General features: G+C 43.5%; 1 protein-coding gene across 5 annotated transcripts in view; it reads left to right on the top strand.

Annotated features, from left to right (window-relative positions):
- myh14 (myosin, heavy chain 14, non-muscle) overlaps positions 1-25,463 on the top strand; it is a 75,874-nt gene extending 50,411 nt beyond the window's left edge. For 4 of the 5 annotated variants that reach the window (XM_082975556.1, XM_082975558.1, XM_082975555.1 and 1 more), the window contains 20 exons: positions 6,814-7,020; positions 7,525-7,662; positions 8,511-8,634; positions 8,790-8,961; positions 9,136-9,493; positions 9,689-10,000; positions 14,041-14,193; positions 14,311-14,559; positions 14,636-14,749; positions 14,867-14,965; positions 15,073-15,285; positions 15,444-15,605; positions 15,781-15,909; positions 16,112-16,200; positions 17,166-17,289; positions 17,410-17,618; positions 17,843-17,951; positions 18,580-18,752; positions 18,951-19,010; positions 20,689-25,463. In XM_082975556.1, the coding sequence (XP_082831682.1) occupies positions 6,814-7,020; positions 7,525-7,662; positions 8,511-8,634; positions 8,790-8,961; positions 9,136-9,493; positions 9,689-10,000; positions 14,041-14,193; positions 14,311-14,559; positions 14,636-14,749; positions 14,867-14,965; positions 15,073-15,285; positions 15,444-15,605; positions 15,781-15,909; positions 16,112-16,200; positions 17,166-17,289; positions 17,410-17,618; positions 17,843-17,951; positions 18,580-18,752; positions 18,951-19,010; positions 20,689-20,899 (3,405 nt within the window). In that variant the 3' untranslated portion in view covers positions 20,900-25,463. The remainder of the gene's footprint in view (positions 1-6,813; positions 7,021-7,524; positions 7,663-8,510; positions 8,635-8,789; positions 8,962-9,135; positions 9,494-9,688; positions 10,001-14,040; positions 14,194-14,310; positions 14,560-14,635; positions 14,750-14,866; positions 14,966-15,072; positions 15,286-15,443; positions 15,606-15,780; positions 15,910-16,111; positions 16,201-17,165; positions 17,290-17,409; positions 17,619-17,842; positions 17,952-18,579; positions 18,753-18,950; positions 19,011-20,688) is intronic. The other variant, XM_082975559.1, reaches the window with a different exon arrangement.
- Positions 25,464-25,638: the final 175 nt, after the last annotated feature.

The raw sequence follows: 25,638 nt of genomic DNA, 5'->3' as shown, positions 1-25,638 counted from the left end.
TTCTCTATCTATCTGGAGGTCTATATATCTATCTATCTGGAGGTTTCTCTATCTATCTATCTGGAGGTTTCTCTATCTATCTATCTGGAGGTTTATCTATCTATCTATCTGGAGGTTTCTCTATCTATCTGGAGGTTTATCTATCTATCTATCTGGAGGTTTCTCTATCTATCTGGAGGTTTATCTATCTATCTATCTGGAGGTTTCTCTATCTATCTGGAGGTTTATCTATCTATCTATCTGGAGGTTTCTCTATCTATCTGGAGGTTTATCTATCTATCTATCTGGAGGTTTCTCTATCTATCTATCTGGAGGTTTCTCTATCTATCTGGAGGTTTCTCTATCTATCTGGAGGTTTCTCTATCTATCTGGAGGTTTATCTATCTATCTATCTGGAGGTTTCTCTATCTATCTGGAGGTTTCTCTATCTATCTGGAGGTTTCTCTATCTATCTGGAGGTTTCTCTATCTATCTATCTGGAGGTTTCTCTATCTATCTATCTGGAGGTTTCTCTATCTATCTATCTGGAGGTTTCTCTATCTATCTGGAGGTTTATCTATCTATCTATCTGGAGGTTTCTCTATCTATCTGGAGGTTTCTCTATCTATCTATCTGGAGGTTTATCTATCTATCTATCTGGAGGTTTATCTATCTATCTATCTGGAGGTTTCTCTATCTATCTATCTGGAGGTTTCTCTATCTATCTATCTGGAGGTTTCTCTATCTATCTGGAGGTTTATCTATCTATCTATCTATCTGGAGGTTTATCTATCTATCTATCTGGAGGTTTCTCTATCTATCTATCTGGAGATCTATCTATCTATCTGGAGATTTATCTATCTATCTATCTGGAGGTTTCTCTATCTATCTATCTGGAGGTTTCTCTATCTATCTATCTGGAGGTTTCTCTATCTATCTGGAGGTCTATCTATCTATCTATCTGGAGGTTTCTCTATCTATCTATCTGGAGGTTTCTCTATCTATCTGGAGGTCTATCTATCTATCTATCTGGAGGTTTCTCTATCTATCTATCTGGAGGTTTCTCTATCTATCTGGAGGTTTATCTATCTATCTATCTGGAGGTTTCTCTATCTATCTATCTGGAGGTTTCTCTATCTATCTGGAGGTTTCTCTATCTATCTGGAGGTTTATATATCTATCTGGAGGTTTATCTATCTATCTGGAGGTTTCTCTATCTATCTATCTGGAGGTTTCTCTATCTATCTGTCTGGAGGTTTCTCTATCTATCTATCTGGAGGTTTATCTATCTATCTATCTGGAGGTTTCTCTATCTGTCTATCTGGAGGTTTATCTATTTATCTATCTGGAGGTTTATCTATCTATCTATCTGGAGGTTTCTCTGTCTATCTGGAGGTTTATCTATCTATCTATCTGGAGGTTTATCTATATATCTATCTGGAGGTTTCTCTATCTATCTGGAGGTTTCTCTATCTATCTATCTGGAGGTTTCTCTATTTATCTATCTGGAGATGTATCTATTTATCTATCTGGAGGTTTATCTATCTATCTATCTGGTGGTTTATCTATCTATCTATCTATCTATCTATCTTTCTATCTATCTGAAGGTTTCTCTATCTATCTATCTATCTATCTATCTATCTATCTGGAGGTTTATCTATCTATCTATCTGGAGGTTTCTCTATCTATCTGGAGATGTCTCTGTCTATCTGGAGGTTTCTCTATCTATCTATCTGGAGGTTTATCTATCTATCTATCTATCTGGAGGTTTATCTATCTATCTATCTGAAGGTTTCTCTATCTATCTATCTATCTAGAGGTTTCTCTATCTATCTATCTGGAGGTTTATCTATTTATCTATCTGGAGGTTTATATATTTATCTATCTGGAGGTTTATCTATTTATCTATCTGGAGCTTTCTCTATCTATCTATCTGGAGGTTTCTCTATCTATCTATCTGGAGGTTTCTCTATCTATCTATCTGGAGGTTTCTCTATCTATCTATCTGGAGGTTTATCTATTTATCTATCTGGAGGTTTCTCTATATATCTATCTGGAGGTTTCTCTATTTATCTATCTGGAGGTTTATCTATCTGTCTATCTGGAGCTATAGCTATCTATCTATCTGGAGGTTTATCTATTTATCTATCTGGAGGTTTATCTATCTATCTATCTGGAGGTTTATCTATCTATCTATCTGGAGGTTTCTCTATCTATCTATCTGGAGGTTTCTCTATCTATCTATCTGGAGGTTTCTCTATCTATCTATCTATCTATCTATCTATCTATCTATCTATCTAGAGGTTTCTCTATCTATCTATCTGGAGGTTTATCTATTTATCTATCTGGAGGTTTATCTATTTATCTATCTGGAGCTTTCTCTATCTATCTATCTGGAGGTTTCTCTATCTATCTATCTGGAGGTTTCTCTATCTATCTATCTGGAGGTTTCTCTATCTATCTATCTGGAGGTTTATCTATTTATCTATCTGGAGGTTTCTCTATCTATCTATCTGGAGGTTTCTCTATTTATCTATCTGGAGGTTTATCTATCTGTCTATCTGGAGCTATAGCTATCTATCTATCTGGAGGTTTATCTATTTATCTATCTGGAGGTTTATCTATCTATCTATCTGGAGGTTTATCTATCTATCTATCTGGAGGTTTCTCTATCTATCTATCTGGAGGTTTCTCTATCTATCTATCTGGAGGTTTCTCTATCTATCTATCTATCTATCTATCTATCTATCTATCTATCTATCTATCTAGAGGTTTCTCTATCTATCTATCTGGAGGTTTATCTATTTATCTATCTGGAGGTTTATCTATTTATCTATCTGGAGGTTTCTCTATCTATCTATCTGGAGCTTTCTCTATCTATCTGGAGGTTTTCTCTATCTATCTATCTGGAGGTTTCTCTATCGACCTATCTGGAGAAGTATCTATTTATCTATCTGGAGGTTTATCTATCTATCTATCTGGTGGTTTATCTATCTATCTATCTAGAGGTTTCTCTATCTATCTATCTGGAGGTTTATCTATCTATCTATCTGAAGGTTTATCTACCTATCTATCTATCTATCTATCTATCTAGAGGTTTCTCTATCTATCTATCTGGAAGTTTATCTATCTATCTTTCTGGAGGTTTATCTATTTATCTATCTGGAGGTTTATCTATCTATCTATCTGGAGATTTCTCTATCTATCTATCTGGAGGTTTCTCTATCTATCTATCTGGAGGTTTCTCTATCTATCTATCTGGAGATTTATCTATCTATCTATCTATCTGAAGGTTTCTCTATCTATCTATCTATCTAGAGGTTTCTCTATCTATCTATCTGGAGGTTTATCTATCTATCTATCTGGAGGTTTATCTATTTATCTATCTGGAGGTTTATCTATCTATCTATCTGGAGGTTTCTCTATCGGTCTATCTGGAGGTTTCTCTATCTATCTATCTGGAGGTTTATCTATCTATCTATCTATCTGGATGTTTATCTATCTATCTGGAGGTTTCTCTATCTATCTATCTGGAGGTCTATCTATCTATCTGGAGGTTTATCTATCTATCTGGAGGTCTATCTATCTATCTGGAGGTTTATCTATCTGGAGGTTTCTCTATCTATCTGGAGGTTTCTCTATCTATCTGGAGGTTTCTCTGTCTATCTGGAGGTTTCTCTATCTATCTGGAGGTTTCTCTATCTATCTATCTGGAGGTTTCTCTATCTATCTGGAGGTTTATCTATCTATCTGGAGGTTTATCTATCTATCTGGAGGTTTCTCTATCTATCTATCTGGAGGTTTCTCTATCTATCTATCTGGAGGTTTCTCTATCTATCTATCTGGAGGTTTATCTATCTATCTATCTGGAGGTTTCTCTATCTGTCTATCTGGAGGTTTATCTATTTATCTATCTGGAGGTTTATCTATCTATCTATCTGGAGGTTTCTCTGTCTATCTGGAGGTTTATCTATCTATCTATCTGGAGGTTTATCTATATATCTATCTGGAGGTTTCTCTATCTATCTGGAGGTTTTCTCTATCTATCTATCTGGAGGTTTCTCTATCGACCTATCTGGAGAAGTATCTATTTATCTATCTGGAGGTTTATCTATCTATCTATCTGGTGGTTTATCTATCTATCTATCTATCTATCTATCTATCTATCTATCTATCTATCTATCTATCTATCTATCTATCTATCTATCTATCTATCTATCTATCTATCTATCTATCTATCTATCTGGAGGTTTATCTATCTATCTATCTGGAGGTTTCTCTATCTATCTGGAGGTTTCTCTGTCTATCTGGAGGTTTCTCTATCTATCTATCTGGAGGTTTCTCTATTTATCTATCTGGAGGTTTATCTATCTGTCTATCTGGAGCTATAGCTATCTATCTATCTGGAGGTTTATCTATTTATCTATCTGGATGTTTATCTATCTATCTATCTATCTGGAGGTTTATCTATCTATCTATCTGGAGGTTTATCTATCAATCTATCTGGAGGTGTCTCTGTCTATCTGGAGGTTTATCTATCTATCTATCTGGAGGTTTCTCTATCTATCTATCTGGAGGTTTCTCTATCTATCTATCTGGAGGTTTCTCTATCTATCTATCTATCTATCTATCTATCTATCTATCTATCTATCTATCTAGAGGTTTCTCTATCTATCTATCTGGAGGTTTTATCTATTTATCTATCTGGAGGTTTATCTATTTATCTATCTGGAGGTTTCTCTATCTATCTATCTGGAGCTTTCTCTATCTATATATCTGGAGGTTTCTCTATCTATCTATCTGGAGGTTTCTCTATCTATCTATCTGGAGGTTTATCTATCTATCTATCTGGAGGTTTATCTATCTATCTATCTGAAGGTTTCTCTATCTATCTATCTATCTATCTATCTATCTATCTATCTGGAGGTTTCTCTATCTATCTATCTGGAGGTTTCTCTATCTATCTATCTGGAGGTTTATCTATCTATCTATCTGAAGGTTTCTCTATCTATCTATCTATCTATCTATCTATCTATCTATCTATCTATCTATCTATCTATCTATCTATCTATCTATCTATCTATCTATATATCTGGAGGTTTCTCTATCTATCTATCTGGAGGTTTCTCTATCTATCTATCTGGAGCTTTCTCTATCTATATATCTGGAGGTTTATCTATCTATATATCTGGAGGTTTCTCTATCTATCTATCTGGAGGTTTCTCTATCTATCTATCTGGAGGTTTCTCTATCTATCTATCTATCTATCTATCTATCTGAAGGTTTCTCTATCTATCTATCTATCTAGAGGTTTCTCTATCTATCTATCTGGAGGTTTATCTATTTATCTATCTGGAGGTTTATCTATTTATCTATCTGGAGGTTTATCTATCTATCTATCTGGAGGTTTCTCTATCTATCTATCTGGAGGTTTCTCTATCTATCTATCTGGAGGTTTATCTATCTATCTGGAGGTCTATCTATCTATCTGGAGGTTTCTCTGTCTATCTGGAGGTTTCTCTATCTATCTGGAGTTTTCTCTGTCTATCTGGAGGTTTCTCTGTCTATCTGGAGGTTTCTCTATTTATCTATCTGGAGGTTTCTCTATCTATCTATCTGGAGGTTTCTCTATCTATCTATCTGGAGGTTTCTCTATCTATCTATCTATCTGGAGGTTTATCTATCTATCTATCTGGAGGTTTATCTATCTATCTGTCTGGAGGTTTATCTATTTATCTATCTGGAGGTTTATCTATCTATCTGGAGGTCTATATATCTATATATCTATCTATCTGGAGGTCTATATATCTATCTATCTATCTGGAGGTTTATCTTTCAATATATCTATCTGGAGGTTTATCTATCAATCTATCTGGAGGTTTATCTATCAATCTATCTGGAGGTTTATCTATCTATCTATCTGGAGGTTTATCTATCAATCTATCTATCTGGAGGTTTATCTATTTATCTATCTGGAGGTTTATCTATCTATCTGGAGGTCTATATATCTATCTATCTATCTATCTGGAGGTCTATATATCTATCTATCTATCTGGAGGTTTATCTATCTATCTATCTGGAGGTTTCTCTATCTATCTATCTGGAGGTTTATCTATCTATCTATCTGGAGGTTTATCTATCTATCTGGAGGTCTATATATCTATCTATCTATCTATCTGGAGGTTTATCTATCTATCTATCTATATGGAGGTTTCTCTATCTATCTATCTGGAGGTTTATCTGTCTATCTATCTGGAGGTTTATCTATCTATCTGGAGGTTTATCTATCTATCTATCTGGAGGTTTATCTATTTATCTATCTGGAGGTCTATATATCTATCTATCTATCTATCTATCTATCTATCTATCTATCTATCTATCTATCTATCTATCTATCTATCTATCTATCTATCTATCTATCTATCTATCTGGTGGTCTATAAATCTATCTATCTATCTGGAGGTTTATCTATCAATCTCTCTATCTGGAGGTTTATCTATCAATCTATCTATCTGGAGGTTTGTCTATTTATCTATCTGGAGGTTTATCTATCAATCTATCTGGAGGTTTATCTATCTATCTATCTGGAGGTTTATCTATCTATCTATCTGGAGGTTTATCTATCTATCTATCTGGAGGTTTATCTATTTATCTATCGCTCTCTCTTTACCTCTCACTTTCTACCCCTCTCTCTCTCTCTCTCTCTCTCTCTCTCTCTCTCTGTGTGTGTGTACAACAAATCTGATAATAAAGTACCAGCAGGTAGAGTGACCAGAACACTTACCTCTCTTCCCCTTTCTCCCCCTTACTCCCCCTCTCATCCCTGGTTCCTAGCTGATGGAGGAGAAGGCGGTGCTGACAGACCAGCTGCAGGCGGAGGCGGAGCTGTTTGCTGAGGCGGAGGAGATGAGGGCCAGACTGGTCAGCAGGAAGCAGGAGTTGGAGGAAATCCTGGGGGAGCTGGAGGGACGATTGGAGGAGGAGGAGGAGAGGGGCGTTCAGATGACCAATGAGAAGAAGAAGATGCAGCAGCACGTGACGGTACAGGACAGTGGGGGGTTTTGGGAGAGTGGAAGACAGAGAAGGGGACATGAAGCACATGATAATGAGGAAGAGAGCAGCATTGTTTTGGAACTTTAGATAAGAGGCTCTGCTGAATAACTGTATCTCTCAGTCTCTCTAATGTTCTGTCACTCCCCCTCTCTCTTCATCTCTCTACCTCTCCTTCCCTCCTCTCCTCCCCTCTCCCTCTCTCCTCCTCTCCTCCCATCTTCCTCCTCCCCTCCCCTCTCCCTCTCTCCTCCTCTCCTCTCCTCCCATCTCCCTCCTCTCCTCCCCTCTCCATCTCCCTCCTCCCCTCTCCCTCTGTCCTCCTCCCCTCCCATCTTCCTCCTCCCCTCTCCCTCTCTCCTCCCATCTCCCTCCTCCCCTCTCCCTCTCTCCTCCTCTCCTCCCATCTTCCTCCTCCCCTCCCCTCTCCCTCTCTCCTCCTCTCCTCTCCTCCCATCTCCCTCCTCTCCTCCCCTCTCCATCTCTCCTCCTCAGGATCTGGAGGAGCAGTTGGAGGAGGAGGAGTCGGCCAGACAGCGCCTCCAGTTGGAGAAGGTTACCCTGGAGACCAAGGTGAAGAGTCTGGAGACAGAGATGCTGAGCACTGGAGAACAGAGAGACCGCCTCAGCAAGGTAACCATAGTTACACTGGCTACAGTATAAACCCTGGACCGCATTTAACTGTAACACTTACTTCATCCTGGACAGGACTGAAGGGCTTTACAGAAGCTGACCCTACCCATGGTTCACTCAGCTGGACAGGACTGAAGGGCTTTATAGAAGCTGACCTACCCAGGGTTCACTCAGCTGGACAGGACTTAAGGGCTTTATAGAAGCTGACCTACCTATGGTTCACTCAGCTGGACAAGACTGAAGGGCTTTATAGAAGCTGACCTACCCAGGGTTCACTCAGCTGGACAGGACTGAAGGGCTTTACAGAAGCTGACCTACCCATGGTTCACTCAGCTGGACAGGACTGAAGGGCTTTATAGAAGCTGACCTACCCAGGGTTCACTCAGCTGGACAGGACTGAAGGGCTTTATAGAAGCTGACCTACCCAGGGTTCACTCAGCTGGACAGGACTGAAGGGCTTTATAGAAGCTGACCTACCCAGGGTTCACTCAGCTAGACAGGACTGAAGGGCTTTATAGAAGCTTACTAACCCAGGGTTCACTCAGCTGGACAGGACTGAAGGGCTTTATAGAAGCTTACTAACCCAGGGTTCACTCAGCTAGACAGGACTGAAGGGCTTTATAGAAGCTGACCTACCCAGGGTTCACTCAGCTAGACAGGACTGAAGGGCTTTATAGAAGCGGACTAACCCAGGGTTCACTCAGCTAGACAGGACTGAAGGGCTTTATAGAAGCTGACCTACCCAGGGTTCACTCAGCTAGACAGGACTGAAGGGCTTTATAGAAGCTGACCTACCCAGGATTCACTCAGCTGGAACTTCATTTATCCATGTTGTCTCTGTCTCTCAGGAGAAGAAGCAGCTGGAGGAGAGGTTGAATGAGGTGACAGACTCGCTGACTGAGGAAGAGGAGAAGACCAAGAGTCTCAACAAACTGAAAAACAAACAGGAAGCAGTCATTGCTGACCTGGAAGGTAAAGCTTGTTCCTAACTGATGGCACTTGTTATGCATACTTAACGTTATGACATACATTTGATGAACTTGCTGCACACTCACACTGTTTCAGAAACTTGTCCTAGTATGAATTATTTTCTCTTTTCTTTCTCTTCTTCCCCCTCCTTCCTGTAGATCGGTTGAAGCGTGAGGAGCAGGGTCGTCTGGAGCAGGAGAAGTGGAGGAGGAGGATGGAGGGAGAGGCTGTGGAAGCCCAGGAGCAGCTCTCTGACCTGGGACTACTGTCCGCTGAACTCAGGGGCACCCTGGCTCAGAGAGAGAAAGATATCACAACCCTACAGGGAAGGTGAGAGGAGCTCTATACTGTATATTCACACACCTTGAGAAGAGTGGAAATATCAACCCCCTTATTTGCATAGTGTTACAAAACTGCTTTCTCTCTCGATAATGGTAATCCAAACGGTTCCAGCACAGTGCCTTGCGGAACACCATATTTGACTTCTCTCTCTTTTTCTCCCAGGTTGGAGGAGGAGGGTGCACGAAGGACTGAGGCTCAGAGGGCTCTGAGAGAGGCCATGTCTCAGGTGTCAGAGCTGAAGGAGGAAGTGGAGAATGAACGAGGGATGAGAGAGAGGGCAGAGAAACAGAGGAGAGACCTGGGGGAGGAGCTGGAGGCCTTGAGGACAGAGCTGGAAGACACACTGGACACCACGGCGGCCCAGCAGGAACTCAGGTCTCGTAGAGAGGCAGAGTTGGGGGAGCTCCAGAGGTGTGTTGAGGGGGAGACGAGACGTCACGAGGCCCAGCTCTCAGAGCTCAGAGTCAAGCACTGCTCTGCCATAGACAACCTGCAGGAACAACTGGACAACAGCAAGCGGGTGAGTCACACACAGAATGTAGCCTATGTAGTGACTCTGTGCATATTGAGTGTGTTATTCCCTCAGTACAATGTCGGTAGTGACTCCTGCATGCTATTCTCTCTCTGTAGACTGGTCACTGAGACGTCTGTAATGTAGTGTTTCTATGCGTATGGTATGTATGTAGTACTTCCTGATGTTGTATCGTCTCCCCAGGCCCGTCAGGCCCTAGAGAAGGCCAAGACTCTATTAGAGGACGAGAGGGTGAGCTTGGCCTCAGAGCTGAAGTCCCTGCAGGGGGGCCGCATGGAGAGTGAGAGGGGCCGCAAGAGGGCCGAGGGCCAACTCCAGGAGCTGACTGCACGCCTCGCACAGGCCGACAGAGAGAGGGAGGAGAGAGAGGAGCGACTGCACAAGCTGCAGTCTGAGATGGAGACCCTCTCTAGTTCTCTCTCCTCCTCTGACTCCAAATCCCTCCGTCTCAACAAGGAGGTCAGCAGCCTGGAGAGCCAGCTCCACGACGCTCAGGTACACACACACACACACACACACACACACACACACACACACACACACACACACACACACACACACACACACACACACACACACACACACACACACACACACACACACACACACGCACACACACACACACGCACTGCCAACTCCTTCATCATCTGTTTTTAACCACTTCCATGTTGATATCAAATCAAATGTATGCGCCGAATACAACAGGAGACCTTACTGTGGAATGCTTACAAGCCCTTAACCAACAATGCAGTTTTAAGAAGAATAAGAGTTAAGAAAATATTTTGTAAATAAACTAAAGTAAAAAATAAAAGAACAACAATAAAATAACAATAATGAGGCTATATACAGGGGGTACCGGTACCGAGTCAATGTGCAAGCTATATACAGGGGGTACTGGTACAGAGTCAATGTGGAGACTATATACAGGGTGTACCGGTACCGAGTCAATGTGGAGGCTATATACAGGGGGTACTGGTACAGAGTCAATGTGGAGGCTATATACAGGGGGTACCGGTACCGAGTCAATGTGCAAGCTATATACAGGGGGTACTGGTACCGAGTCAATGTGGAGGCTATATACAGGGGGTACCGGTACCGAGTCAATGTGCAAGCTATATACAGGGGGTACTGGTACCGAGTCAATGTGGAGGCTATATACAGGGGGTACCGGTACCGAGTTAATGTGGAGGCTATATACAGGGGGTACCGGAACCGAGTCAATGTGCAGGCTATATACAGGGGGTACCGGTACCGAGTCAATGTGGAGGCTATATACAGGGGGTACCGGTACCGAGTCAATGTGCAGGCTATATACAGGGGGTACCGGTACCGAGTTAATGTGCAGGCTATATACAGGGGGTACCAGTACTGAGTCAATGTGGAGGCTATATACAGGGGGTACTGGTACCGAGTTAATGTGCAGGCTATATACAGGGGGTACCGGTACCGAGTCAATGTGCAGGGGTACAGGTTAGTTGAAGTAATTGAGGTAATATGTACATGTAGGTAGTGGCAAAGTGACGATGCATAGATTATAAACAGAGAGTAGCAGCGGTGTAAAAAAGGGGCCTGTCAATGCAAATAGTCCAGGTAGCCATTTGATTAGCTGTTTAGCAGTCTTATGGCTTCGGGGTAGAAGCTGTTAAGAAGCCTTTTGGACCTAGACTTGGCGCTCCGGTACCTCTTGCCTTGCGGTAGCAGAGAGAACAGTCTATGACTAGGGTTGTTGGAGTCTTTGGCAATTTTTAGGGCCTTCCTAGAGGTCCCGGATGGCAGGAAGCTTGGCTCCAGTGATGTACTGGGCCATAAGCACTACCCTCTGTAGCGCCTTGTGGTTGGAGGCCTAGCAGTTACCATACCAGGCGGTGATGCAACCAGTCAGGATGCTCTCGATGGTGCTGCTGTGGAACTTTTTGAGGATCTGAGGACCCATTCCAAATATTTTCAGTCTCCTGAGGGGGAATAGGTTTTGTCATGCCCTCTTCACGACTGTCTTGATGTGCATGGACCATGTTAGTTTGTTGGTGATGTAGACACCAAGGAACTTGAAGCTCTCAACCTGCTCCACTACAGCCCTGTTGATGAGAATGGGGGGCGTGCTCGGCCCTCCTTTTCCTGTAGTCCACAATCATCTACTTTGTCTTGATCACGTTGAGGGAGAGGTTGTTGTCCTGGCACCACACGGCCAGGTCCCTTACCACCTGGGGGCAGCCTGTCAGGAAGTCCAGGATCCGGTTGCGGAGGTAGGTGTTTGATCCCAGGGTCCTTAGCTTAGTGATGAGCATTGTGGGCACTATGGTGTTGAATGCTGAGCTGTAGTCGATGAACAGCATTGGTGTTCCTTTTGTCCAGGTGGGAAAGGGCAGTGTTGAGTGCAATAGAGATTGCGTCATCTGTGGATCTGTTGGGGCGGTATGCAAATTGGAGTGGGTCTAGGGTTTCTGGGATGATGGTGTTGATGTGAGCCATGACCAGCCTTTCAAAGCACTTTCATGGCTACAGATGTGAGTGCTACGGGTCGGTAGTCATTTAGGCAGGTTAACTTGATCTTCTTGGTCACAGGGACTATGGTGGTCAGGGAGACACTTGGGCACAGGGACTATGGTGGTCAGGGAGACACTTGGGCACAGGGACTATGGTGGTCAGGGAGACACTTGGGCACAGGGACTATGGTGGTCAGGGAGACACTTGGGCACAGGGACTATGGTGGTCAGGGAGACACTTGGTCACAGGGACTATGGTGGTCAGGGAGACACTTGGGCACAGGGACTATGGTGGTCAGGGAGACACTTGGGCACAGGGACTATGGTGGTCAGGGAGACACTTGGGCACAGGGACTATGGTGGTCAGGGAGACACTTGGGCACAGGGACTATGCTGGTTAGGGAGACACTTGGGCACAGGGACTATGGTGGTCAGGGAGACACTTGGGCACAGGGACTTTGGTGGTCAGGGAGACACTTGGGCACAGGGACTATGGTGGTCAGGGAGACACTTGGGCACAGGGACTATGGTGGTCAGGGAGACACTTGGGCACAGGGACTATGGTGGTCAGGGAGACACTTGGGCACAGGGACTATGCTGGTCAGGGAGACACTTGGGCACAGGGACTATGCTGGTCAGGGAGACACTTGGGCACAGGGACTATGGTGGTCAGGAAGACACCTGGGCGTCAGGGAGACACCTGGGCACAGGGACTATGGTGGTCAGGGAGACACCTGGGCACAGGGACTATGGTGGTCAGGAAGACACCTGGGCGTCAGGGAGACACCTGGGCACAGGGACTATGGTGGTCAGGAAGACACCTGGGCGTCAGGGAGACACATGGGCACAGGGACTATGGTGGTCAGGGAGACACCTGGGCACAGGGACTATGGTGGTGAGGGAGACACTTGGGCACAGGGACTATGGTGGTCAGGGAGACACTTGGGCACAGGGACTATGGTGGTCAGGGAGACACTTGACAGTTGGTCAGCGCATGCTCGGAGTACACGTCCTGGTAATCCATCTGGCCCTGCAGCCTTGTGAATGTTGACCTGTTTAACCTCACTAGGGGGTGTGGGACGCTACTGTCCCACCTGGCCAACATCCAGTAAAATTGCAGAGCACCAAATTCAAAAACAGAAATACTCATTATAAAAATTCATAAAACATACAAGTGTTATACATCGGTTTAAAGATAAACTTCTTGTTAATCCAACCGCTGTGTCAGATTTCAAAAAGGCTTTACGCCGAAAGCAAACCATGCGATTATCTGAGAACAGCGCATTACAAACAGTAACCAGCCAAGTAGAGGAGTAACAAAAGTCAGAAATAGCGATAACATTTATCACTTACCTTTGATGATCTTCATATGGTTGCACTCCCAAGACTCCATGTTACACAATAAATGCTCGTTTTGTTCGATAAAGTCCCTTTTTATCTTCAAAAACTTCAGTAATCCATTGGAACAAAGCGCGGTCACAGCAGGCAGACACAAAATCAAAAAAGTACCATAAAAGTTTGTAGAAACATGTCAAACAAATATAATAGCTTCGTCAATAGAAAAGGAAAAACAAGAAAGGTGCGCTCCCGGTCACGCGCAGGACTCATGTCTGGAAATTTCCACTGTCCTCTCACTGAAAGTGGTGTTTCTCCCTCATTTTTCAGAGTAAAAGCCTGAAACAATGCCTAAAGACTGGCCACATGTAGTGGAAGCCATAGGGATCGTGAACTGGGTCATAAGTCTTTGTATGGTGGATAGGCTTTCAATGGAAAAACAGCCATTTCAAAATAATAGCACTTCCTGGATGGATATCAGTTCTGTTATACTCACAGACATTATTTTAACAGTTTTGGAAACTGAGTGTTAGTGTTTTCTATCCAAATCTACCAATTATATGCATATCCTAGCTTCTGGGCCTGAGTAGCAGGCATTTTACTTTGGGCACCCTTTTCATCCAAAATTCCGAATGTTGCCCCCTACCCTAGTGAGGTTAAAGGTCTTACTCACATCGGCACCTGAGAGCGTGATCACTTTCCTGCTTTCACTCTCAGGAGCTACTTCAGGATGAGACTCGTCAGAAGCTGGCTCTGGGCTCCAGGGTGAGAGCTCTGGAGGAGGAGAGGAATGGACTGATGGAGAGAGTGGAGGAGGAAGAGGAGAGAGCCAAGGATCTCTCCAGGCAGATACAGACTCACACTCAGCAGGTAATCATCATTGTGTAAAAAAACCTTTCCTCTAGATTATAATAGAAAACATGTTCAGTTGTCTTCTACAGTAAGTCTATCTTCCTCCTCACCATCACTCCCTCTCTCCCTCTCTAGCTGGCTGAGTTGCGGAGGCAGTCGGAGGAGGTGAATGGGGCGGTGGAGGCAGGAGAGGAGACGCGCAGGAAACTTCAGAGAGACCTAGACCAGGCCGTCCAGAGAGAACGACAGAAGGAGGAGGAGAAAGAACGCGTGGAGCGTCAGAGGGAGAGGCTGAGGGAGGAGATAGAGGACATGACTCTGGCCCTGCAGAGAGAGAGACAGAACTGCACCACCCTGGAGAAGAGGCAGAAGAAGTTTGACCAGGTCAGAGTTCAGGGGTTAGAGGTTAAAGGTGAGAGGTAATGTCCCGTGATGTAACCCCTGCCCTTTGCCCCCTCAGTGCCTGTCAGAGGAGAAGGCGGTGAGTGCCCGGCTGGCTGAGGAGAGAGACAGGGCCGAGGCAGACAGTAGAGACAAGGAGACACGCTCCCTGTCACTGGCACGAGCCCTGCAGGTACCGCTGGAGTGACGACACAGATTATTATCCAGTTATCAGCATAAAACGTTGTTTTCATGTTCATCTAAATAATAGTGAGTGTTGATACTTCATTGTTCCCATCCACACTTGCAGGAGGCCCAAGATCAGAGGGACGAGCTGGAGAGATCTAACAAGCAGCTCCGCATAGACATGGAACAACTAGTCAATCAGCAGGATGACGTGGGGAAGAATGTACGTGTGTGTGTGTGTATGTAAATGTGTGTGAGAATGTGTGTATGTGTATTACAGAGTGAAAATGTATCTCACAACAAGTACACATTTCTCTCCTCATGTGTCAGGTGCATGAATTGGAGCGTTCCCGGCGGGCCCTGGAGACAGAGGCAGAGTCCCTGCGCACTCAGACCCAGGAGCTGGAGGAGGAGCTGGGAGAGGCAGAGAACTCCAGGCTGAGGCTCGAGGTCACCCTCCAAGCCCTCAGGGCCCAGTTTGAGAGAGAGATCAGCACCAAGGAGGAGAAAGGAGAGGAGAAGAGGAGGTCTCTCAACAAACAGGTATGGAGAGAAGAGAGAAGAAGAGGAGTGTATCAAGCCTGAATATGGGGAGACAGTTATTCATTTGGATTAGATGCTAAACTTCTCTCTTTCTCTGCTGTTCCCTTCCTTTCCATCTCCCTCTCCTCTCCCCTTCTCTTTCTCTCCTTCCCCCCCAGGTGAGGGAGTTGGAGACCCAGCTAGAGGAGGAGAGGAGTCAACGCTCTCAGGCCATGTCCGTCAAGAAGCAGCTGGAGGCGGAGCTACAGGAGGCTGAGGCCCAGGTGGAGACAGCCAATCGCGGCAGGGAGGAGGGGCTTAGGCAGCTACGGAGACTGCAGGTAAGCTACACCCCCCTTCTCTCTTTCTTTCTAATGCTGCTTGCTCGGTCTGAGATTAGATGCTGTGGAGTTAACTGATATATAAACCAGAGCTATAATGAGAACGGTAAGGGTCCCAGCACAGAGCCTTGTGGAAAACCATATTTAATCAACCCTCCTTTTCGCTCTCTCTCAGGTTCAGATGAAGGAGGTGCTTCGTGAGCTGGATGAGTCCAAACTGGCCCGTGACGAGGTGGTCGTCCAATCAAAAGACACAGAGAAGCGCCTGCAGACCTTGGAGGCGGAGTTACTGCAGCTTACAGAGGTGTGTGTGCTGGTGTGTGTGTGTGTGAGAGAGATTTGCGAAGACACAAACTCTTGTGTTTTAGAATGCTAACACCCTCTCTCTCTCTCTCTTTCTCTGTCTCTCTCCTTCTGTCTCTCTCTCTTTCTCTCTCTCTCTCTCTCTCTCTCTCTCTCTCTCTCTCTCTCTCTCTCTCTGTCTCTCTCTGTCTCTCTGTGTGTAGGATTTATCAGTGTCTGAGAAGATGAGGAGACAGGCCCAGCAGGAGAGAGATGACATGGCTGATGAGATCGTCAACAGCTCTACCGGGAAGTCAGTATCTCTTTCTATTTTCCTTTCTGTATGTGCGTGTACTTGTGTGTGTGTGTGTGTATTACTGTGTATTTTGCGTGTGTATTACTCACGGTGTGTGTATTACTGTGTGTTATGCATGTGTATTACTCACAGTGTGTGTATTACTGTGTATTATGCGTGTGTATTACTCACGGTGTGTGTATTACTGTGTATTATGCGTGTGTATTACTCACAGTGTGTGTGTTACTGTGTATTATGCGTGTGTATTACTCACGGTGTGTGTATTACTGTGTATTATGCGTGTGTATTACTCACAGTGTGTGTATTACTGTGTATTATGTGTGTGTATTACTCACAGTGTGTGTATTACTGTGTATTATGCGTGTGTATTACTCACGGTGTGTGTGTTACTGTGTATTATGCGTGTGTATTACTGTGTATTATGCGTGTGTATTACTCACAGTGTGTGTGTTACTGTGTATTATGCGTGTGTATTACTCACGGTGTGTGTATTACTGTGTATTATGCGTGTGTATTACTCACGGTGTGTGTATTATGTGTGTGTATTACTGTGTATTATGCGTGTGTATTACTCACGGTGTGTGTATTACTGTGTATTATGCGTGTGTATTACTCACGGTGTGTGTATTACTGTGTATTATGCGTGTGTATTACTCACGGTGTGTGTATTACTGTGTATTATGCGTGTGTATTACTCACGGTGTGTTTATTACTGTGTATTATGCGTGTGTATTACTCACGGTGTGTGTATTACTGTGTACTATGCGTGTGTAATACTCACGGTGTGTGTATTACTGTGTATTATGCGTGTGTATTACTCACGGTGTGTGTATTACTGTGTATTATGCGTGTGTATTACTCACGGTGTGTGTATTACTGTGTATTATGCGTGTGTATTACTCACGGTGTGTGTATTACTGTGTATTATGCGTGTGTATTACTCACGGTGTGTGTGTTGTCAGGTCTGCTCTGTGTGATGAGAAGCGGAGGTTGGAGGCGCGAGTCACTCAGCTGGAGGAGGAGTTGGAGGAGGAGCAAAGCAATGCTGAACTAGTGGCCGAGAGACACAGGAAGACTACACTTCAGGTACACAATCTCACACAAATACAGACACACACACAGTATCCTGGACTCGATTTGCATTTGTCCATTTTTCTTGCTTTTAATCTCCCTTTCTATCCCTCTGTCTCCCCTCTCCCTCCACAGGTAGAGACTCTGACGGTGCAGCTGCAGGGAGAGAGGACCCTGGGCCAGAAGGCTGAGGGGGCCAGGGAGGCTCTGGAGAGGCATAACAAGGAGCTGAAGCTGAAGCTGGGGGAGATGGAGGGAGCTGTCAGGGGAAAACACAGGCTCAGTGTCGCCGCCCTGGAGGCCAAGATGGACGGCATGGAGGAGCAGCTGGAGCAGGAGAGACAGTGAGGGGAACACACATTCTCTGATGGATTTCCCCTCACACTTCTTCTCTCGCCTTGTTCCTTTCCTCACTCCCCCTCCCCTCTCTTTACTTCTCCTCCCATCCCTCTCTTCCCGTTCCTTCCCCTCTCCTCCCTCTAACATCTCACTTCTTACACTACTATTCTGACTGAATGTTCTGGGTGTGGGGATAAAACATGACTCAGTCTTTCTCCCCTCCCCCCAGAGAGCGAGCGATAGCCAACAAGCTGGTGAGGAAGACAGAGAAAAAACTGAAGGAGGTGATGATGCAGGCAGAGGACGAGAGGAGACACGCAGACCAGTACAGAGAACAGGTACGAACCAGTACAGACCAGTACAGAGAACAGGTACAGACCAGTACAGAGAACAGGTACGTACCAATACAGACCAGTGCAGAGAACAGGTACAAACCATCACAGACCAGTACAGAGAACAGGTACGAACCAGTACAGACCAGTACAGAGAACAGGTACGAACCAGTACAGACCAGTACAGAGAATAGGTACGTACCAGTACAGAGAACAGGTATGAAACCGCCTCTCTATGAGTTCACCATAGAAATGGAGAGATACAGTAGGGTGTGTTTTCATCCCAAAATGAGTGGTTGGTCCTGCTAATCCCAGTCCTAATCTAATCCAGCCCTGGCACCAGGGGAAGGTAGGGGTTATCTCCTCCCAAATATACCTAACAAAATAATCCCTCTACAGTGTAGAGGTAGAGGTGATACTGACCCCCCTCTCAAAAATCATCTGGAATTTAATCTGTGGGATGTAATCCCAGTCCTTCTGTTCTGTGCTTAATCTGTCTAACTCTCTCCCTCCGTCCCTCTCTGATACCCTTCCCCCCCCTTCTTCTATTGTCTTCTCCTCTTCCACTTTACCCATTCTCTTCTTCTCTCTCTCTCACTCCCTCTACCCCCTTCCCCCTCCCTCCTCTCTCCAGTTGGATAAGTCTATGGGCCGGCTGAGGCAGCTGAAGAGGCAGCTCGAGGAGGTGGAGGAGGATAACTCTCGCTCCAACGCCCAGAGACGTAAACTGCAGAGAGAGATGGAGGAGCTGACTGACAGCTCCCAGAGCATGACCCGCGAGATCACCGCTCTACGCAGCCATCTCAGGTAGTACTACCGCTGTGTGTGTGTGTGTGTGTGTGTGTGTGTGTGTGTGTGTGTGTGTGTGTGTGTGTGTGTGTGTGTGTGTGTGTGTATAATCTGAGTGACGTTTGCAGTTCCATTGCCACCTACTACCACCATGTTGTATTATTGCATGTTTTTTCTTCCATTGACCTCATCTGACACTGACACACTGTCCATCAGTCTGCCTCACACTCCACTCCATCCACTCAGCATCACGACATCTGAACGGAAACCAGAGAAGTAGGTCTGTGTGTGCGTGCGTGTGCAATTCATTAAGTTAAGATTTCAGTTAGCTGTGTGGACTGCAGTATATTTTAAACTGAGGAAATCCTGTCCTCTTATTAGTGTAATGTCTCAGGGGTTTAGTCACCTTTATAACACAAGAGGGCTCTTGTCTTTCCAGTCCCTCATAGAGACATATCAGATATACACTGCTTTCAGAAAGCATTCAGACCCCTTCCCTTTTTCCACATTTTGTTACGTTACAGCCTTATTCTACAATGGATTTTAAAAAATGTTCATCAATCTACACACAATACCCCATAATGACAAAGTGAAGAAAAATGTTGGGAAATGTTTGCTAATTTATTAAAAATAAACAGAAATACCTTATTTACATAACTATTCAAACCCTTTGCTATGAGACTCTAAATTGAGCTCAGGTGCATCCTGTTTCCATTGATCATCCTTGAGATGTTTCTACCACTTCATTGGAGTCCACCTGTGGTAAATTCAATTGATTGGACCTGATTTGGAAAGGCACACACCTTTCTATATAAGGTCTCACAGTTGACAGTGCATGTCAGAGCAAAAACCAAGCCATGAGGTTAAAGGAATTGTCCGTAGAGCTCCAAGACAGGATTGTGTCAAGGCACAGATCTGGGGAAGGGTACCAAAAAATGGAAGAAGTTTAGAACCAACAAGACTCTTCCTAAAGCTAGCCAACCAGCCATACTGAGCAATCTGAGGAGAAGAGCCTTGGTCAGGAAGGTGACCAAGAACCCGATGGTCACTGACGGAGCTCTAGAGTTCTTCTGTGGAGATGGGAGAACCTTCCAGAAGGACAACCATCTCTGCAGCACTCCATCAATCAGGCCTTTATGGTAGAGTGGCCAGAGGGAAGCCACTCCTCAGTAAAAGGCACATGACAGCATGCTTGGAGTTTGCCAAAAGGCACCTAAAGACTCTCAGACCATGAGAAACTATCATGACACAAGGCGAGACCCAGATGCAGACACAGGAGGCAGATGGTTGGAGTCTTACAATGTTTAATAATCCAATAGGGTAAGGCAAGAGAATGGTCGTGGACAGGCAAAAGGTCAAAACCAGTTCAGTCCAATAGGTACCGAAGGGCAGGCAGAATCAAGGTCAGGGCAGGCAGGATGATCAGGCAGGCTGGAAAGAAGTCCAGAGTCAGGCAGGGGTCAAAACCACGAAGACTAGCAAAAAGAGAATAGCAAAAGGAGTACGAGAAAAACACGCTGGTTGACTTGACTAACATACAAGACGAACTGGCACAGAGAGACAGGAAACAGGGAAAAATACACTGGGGAAAATAAGCGACACCTGGAGGGGTGGAGACAGGTGAAACGGATCAGGGCGTGACAGAAACAAGATTCTCTGGTCTGAGGAAACCAAGATTGCACTCTGGCCTGAATGCCAAGTGTCACTTCTGGAGGAAACCTGGCACCATGTATAAATGTATAAAAACCTCTTTTTGCTATGTCATTATGGGGTATTGTGTGTCGATTGATGAGGGAAAAAATTGGTTAAATCAATTTTTAGAATAAGGCTGTAACGTAACAAAATGTGGAAAAAGTCAAGGGATCTGAATACTTTCCGAATGCACTGTATGAAAAACCCTCCCTTTATCTCCTCTCCATCTCCATGACCCTCTCTACCACCTCTCTCCCGCCAGGCGTGCTCCGATGCCCCTTGGGATGCGTTCAGGTCGCAGGGCGTTGGTGGATGATCTGTCGTGTGAGAACTCTGACTCGGAGGAGCCCCCCCCCTCCCCGACCCCTTCTTCTGGTACTGGCCCCGGAACTGGCCCCGGCACCCCCACCCCCCCCTCTGAAAACAACAGTCTGGGACCCCCCCCACCATACAGCCTCAACGACACTGAGTAACACACACAAACACTCACTCACTCACACACACGCATACATACAGATACATACTCACACAGACGCATAGGCCTGCATACATGTATATGTACACATAGGCCTGCATACATGTATATGTACCGTAATTTCCGGACTATTAAGCGCACCTGAATATAAGCCGCACCCACTGAATTAAAAAAATATATATATTTTGAACATAAATAAGCCGCACATGTCTATAAGCCGCAGGTGCCTACTGGTACATTGAAACAAATGAACTTTACACAGGCTTTAACGAAACACAGCTTGTAACAAAAATAAATAGGCTTTAACGAAACACGGCTTGTAACAAAAATAAATAGGCTTTAACGAAACACGGCTTGTAACAAAAATAAATAGGCTTTAACGAAACACGGCTTGTAACAAAAATAAATAGGCTTTAACGAAACACGGCTTGTAACAAAAAATAAAAAATTTGCGGTAAGCTTTAGTTTACTGTTTAGTGCACTGAGTCAATTCCTCACGCTGCTGTTTCCAACGTCTTATCATCGACTCATTAAGACCAAGCTCCCGTGCAGCAGCTCTATTTCCTTTTCCAACAGCCAGATCAATCGCCTTCAACTTGAAAGCTGCATCATATGCATTTCTCTGTGTCTTTGCCATGATGAGGTTGACAAAATGACTACCGTAATCAGAATGATGGGAAGTTTGAAAGCGCTCGATTTAATCTAAACAGTAAACAAAAAAGTTGTTTGACCTTAACCCGTTCGGCAATTTCATTGGTCTAATGAAAGCTTCATGCCGCCAAAAAACTGAGCACGTCACAGAATGTGTTTTTTTGGAGAAACAAAAATTGAAAGCGGGAAAAATCCATATATTAGCCGCGTCATTGTTTAAGCCGCGAGGTTCAATGCCTGGGAAAAAAGTTGCGGCTTATAGTCCGGAATTTACGGTACATACAAATACACCCTCACAGAGACTGACTTACTGATCCTGCACTTCTTTAAACTATTTCCTCAGCAGTCCAAACTAGAACAGAGAGCATACACACACATTCTCTCTCTCTCTCTCTCTCTCTCTCTCTCTCTCTCTCTCTCTCTCTCTCTCACACACACAATTTAAGGGGGGGAAGAGGATTTGTTGATGATTCGTGAGCAAGAATATGGACTGTAATCTCACTGGGGGAAACTTCATCTCCCAGAAATCTGAGGGAAAGTGAATTATATCAACATAGTCATGTTCTATTATTATGATACTGTATTACCCTTCAAATGGCAGAAATAAGATGGCTACTGGCCACTATCAATGTAAAGCCATGTTTAACCCTTTGAGGAACTCTGACAATATTCCGCCCTGTGTTTAGCATTCTAGTTGATGACATCGTAAAGGGCTGCTAAATGTTCTAGAATGCTGTAGAATCCTGGAATAAAACACTCCGAATAATGTTCCACTCCTCAAAGGGTTAATGACAATCTGCATGTTTGGGAAGACATTTTGCAAGACTAGAGAAACACATGCACACGCCCACACACAGGGGACTGATTCATGTTTCTATGTATGTAGTCCCTTTGTCAGTGTGTGTCTTGGAAAAGGCAATCGCTCATTGACTGCTAGTGTGAAAGACAGCTGATATGCTCTTCTGTCTTTTAACAAGCCTGGGAGAAGCTCCCATGAATTGTTCATCTTTCTCTCTCTCACTTGAATGTCAATTTAAGGCCAAATTATTATTTTAAAACGTATTTTAGAAAACATCACAGAATGTCTGTGAAGTATTTTAGGATATATTACTAATTTGTTTGTAGTTTGAATTAGGTCATATATGGGTAAAATATCAATCAGGGAAGAGGGTTAAGTGAGAGAGAAGAAATGAAAACTGATAATCAACCTTGCTGTTGTATGCACAACGAAGAATGAAGCCAGCGTCAAGTTTTTATAGAAAAAGACTGATGATATTTCACTCCGTCATCACACATACTGGTGAAACTGGCTAGGGTATAATCACCGGCATCATCGTAGACCTTATCGATCCATCTTATGCTTGTCATAAGATGATGAAATGTTGCTATCTTTTGTCATGAGAAGCGATGACAACCAAACATGTTATTGCAGTTGCATCAAACACTATTGCAAAACAAACTCCATGCAGTCTGTCTTCGGTGCTGTGCTCAGATCTGGGTTATCTAGACATTCATTGACCTTTTTGGATTGAGACAGATGGGTAGTTACTGTAGATAGGCCAATGGATTGCATAGGTAGGTATAGGTAGATAGTTTCTTTAAGTCTTTAACATATCGCTTCTTATAAAGTACAGGCAGTTGAATCTATGTAATTTATATCAGTCTGAATATGAGCAAAATCCTCCATTATTTATTGCCGCTGGTTTTTTGTATTGTTTCCAGTCTGTTCAGACATATCATTGGTAGATGACATACTGGTATGCTATCACTGGCACTGATGGAAAGGAAGGCAGGGCCTCACACATACTGTAACCATGGCAATGGAGAGAGGTTAAGAACAGAATCACAATTACTAGGTAGATTGTGGTTAACAACATCTGTTTATCTATGTTGACTTGTGTTGTTGAATAATTCCTGGATGGGGTATTGGTGGTTGTATTTTACAGTGTATCAGGATGTTAGGGACGTTTGGAGGTCTTGGTTAGTAGGGAATGCACTGGAAATATATTGGACAGAGAGATGACAGACATTTAAGACAGTAACCAACACTACATCAGAACTCACCTGTGGAGCAGGACACTGGAATCTCTTACACAGAACAGACAAATGTGAAAATTGAGGACGTAATGTTGGTGTTTCGAGACTGCTAGTCATTCTCAACATATCATAAGCATCCATACCTTTTGTTTTTATCAAACAGACATATTGTACATTTTAATATTGTTTTTTTTTATTCATTCATTGTGTAATATATTTATGGAACAAAGCTTTTGTTTTTAACCAAATGGTGGGCGTATGGATGAGAAAAGGGACTTATTGTATACGTAGTAGAATAGAATAGATTCAAGTAGATTAGTATGGCGGAGACTGGTGTTGGAGGAATTTCCACTGTAATCCATGGAACTACCCTCTGGAATAACAGACGAAAGTGGAGGACTTTTTCCAGCAACTTCCGTTGAGTTCATTGTCTTCAGATCTGTCCTATGAAGCACCAAGAAAACCCTGTTTCTACCCAGAATTTCTGTATAGATCATTCTAGAACAGCAACGCTCTAGGCTTCCCTCCCCTAATATCATAATAGTGTTTTTGCGGAAGACATAAGGGGTTGAATCTTCCAAAATGCTGTCTTTTCATTAAGTGACAGACAGGTAGATTTCTACCCAGTTAGAAGATATGGTTTTAGAGTATACATGCCCCGCCCCCTTTAATCTCCAACAACATTCACGATTCATGAAGTTTAACAAGTGCAAAGCCTTTTTGTTAATGTATATTGTTTATATTTGAACTCCTCTCAGCCCCAGAACCTCTCTACCTGACACAGCAGAAGTCTGTACAGGGAGTAAATGTCCTGTCCACATACTGTTCTTACAGACACAGGACACCTTGACATAGAAATGTTTTGCTGCTCAGTCTAGTAAAACACTATGTATTTGCATGGTGGTGCATTCCATTGATAATAGCATTGGCCTCATAGTCTCACGATTGTCTGCTCTTGCACAGGGAAGAGTATTTATCTCCCTCCACATAAGACTAGGACATTCCCGTTGAAAAGCATGCAGGGGTTGAACGACTAAAAGGTTGTTTAAAGAGCATTTATCAGAGCAAAGCTACAGTTCACCATCATTATCTCATGTCAAGCTTGACACAGTGGAGAGCAAAGCTATCGTTCACCATCATTATCTCATGTCAAGCTTGACACAGTGGAGAGCAAAGCCAAGATCCATTTTGATCATTTTCATGACGGTACTATAGAAACAGTCAGATCTTCAGAACTAGCAACCTAATGAGGACATGGGATATTTCAATTAAGAATGATTTCTATTAGTATTTGATTACAGAAAAATGTATTTGGTCTTTTTTTTCTTCCTCTTCATGTGATTTATTTGGCAAAATGTACTTTTTTTGTAAGTTACTGTAAATTCTGCACTTTACATATGCACCAATAGAGGGCAGACTCTGACAGTATCAGTGTTTCACAGTCAGTCCCATCTCTCTGAAGATGATGCAGATTTTATATGGAAATCTAACTGATTTGTCAAAGATCTGAGCAGATGTTTTAAATGTTATTTGGATGCAAACTGTCACTTTAAAGTTGTGAAAATGAAGATCACTACATTTTAAACTATCTAGGTTTGGTCTTCAGGGGAAGTAGTAGAAAGGTTGGTTTGAGGTTAAAGGTTAAAGGCTGACCCCTGGAATGCGATCAGAGAACTGAAGTGTCCGTGCCTCTGTAGAGAGACCGGTGCTTTTTCAAAGGTGTTATAATTTTGTTGATTCTCTTTCTTTTATGGCTTCTGTGGAAATTGAACATTTTGGAAATGTGTTGTTTATTAGCCATTTTTTGTTTATGATGCTGTAATTATAAAACATATCTGACTGGGGTGAACTTTAATATATGTTGTTGGTTTTGACATTTTGTGTGTTTCAATTTGTTAATTGGTTTGGTGAACACTCAGTTACATGTACACGTTTACTGTAATTTAATGTAAGGAGAGACTAACACTGACTTATTTAATTACGTTTCACCATTTATCAATAAGTTAACATTACACACATACAGAAGTGAATACAGTAACACAGTCAAAC

Source organism: Salmo salar, chromosome 05, assembly GCF_965601325.2.
Source record: "Salmo salar chromosome 05, fSalSal1, whole genome shotgun sequence".
Lineage (NCBI taxonomy): Eukaryota > Metazoa > Chordata > Actinopteri > Salmoniformes > Salmonidae > Salmo > Salmo salar.
This window is presented reverse-complemented; position numbering and strand designations above follow the sequence as displayed.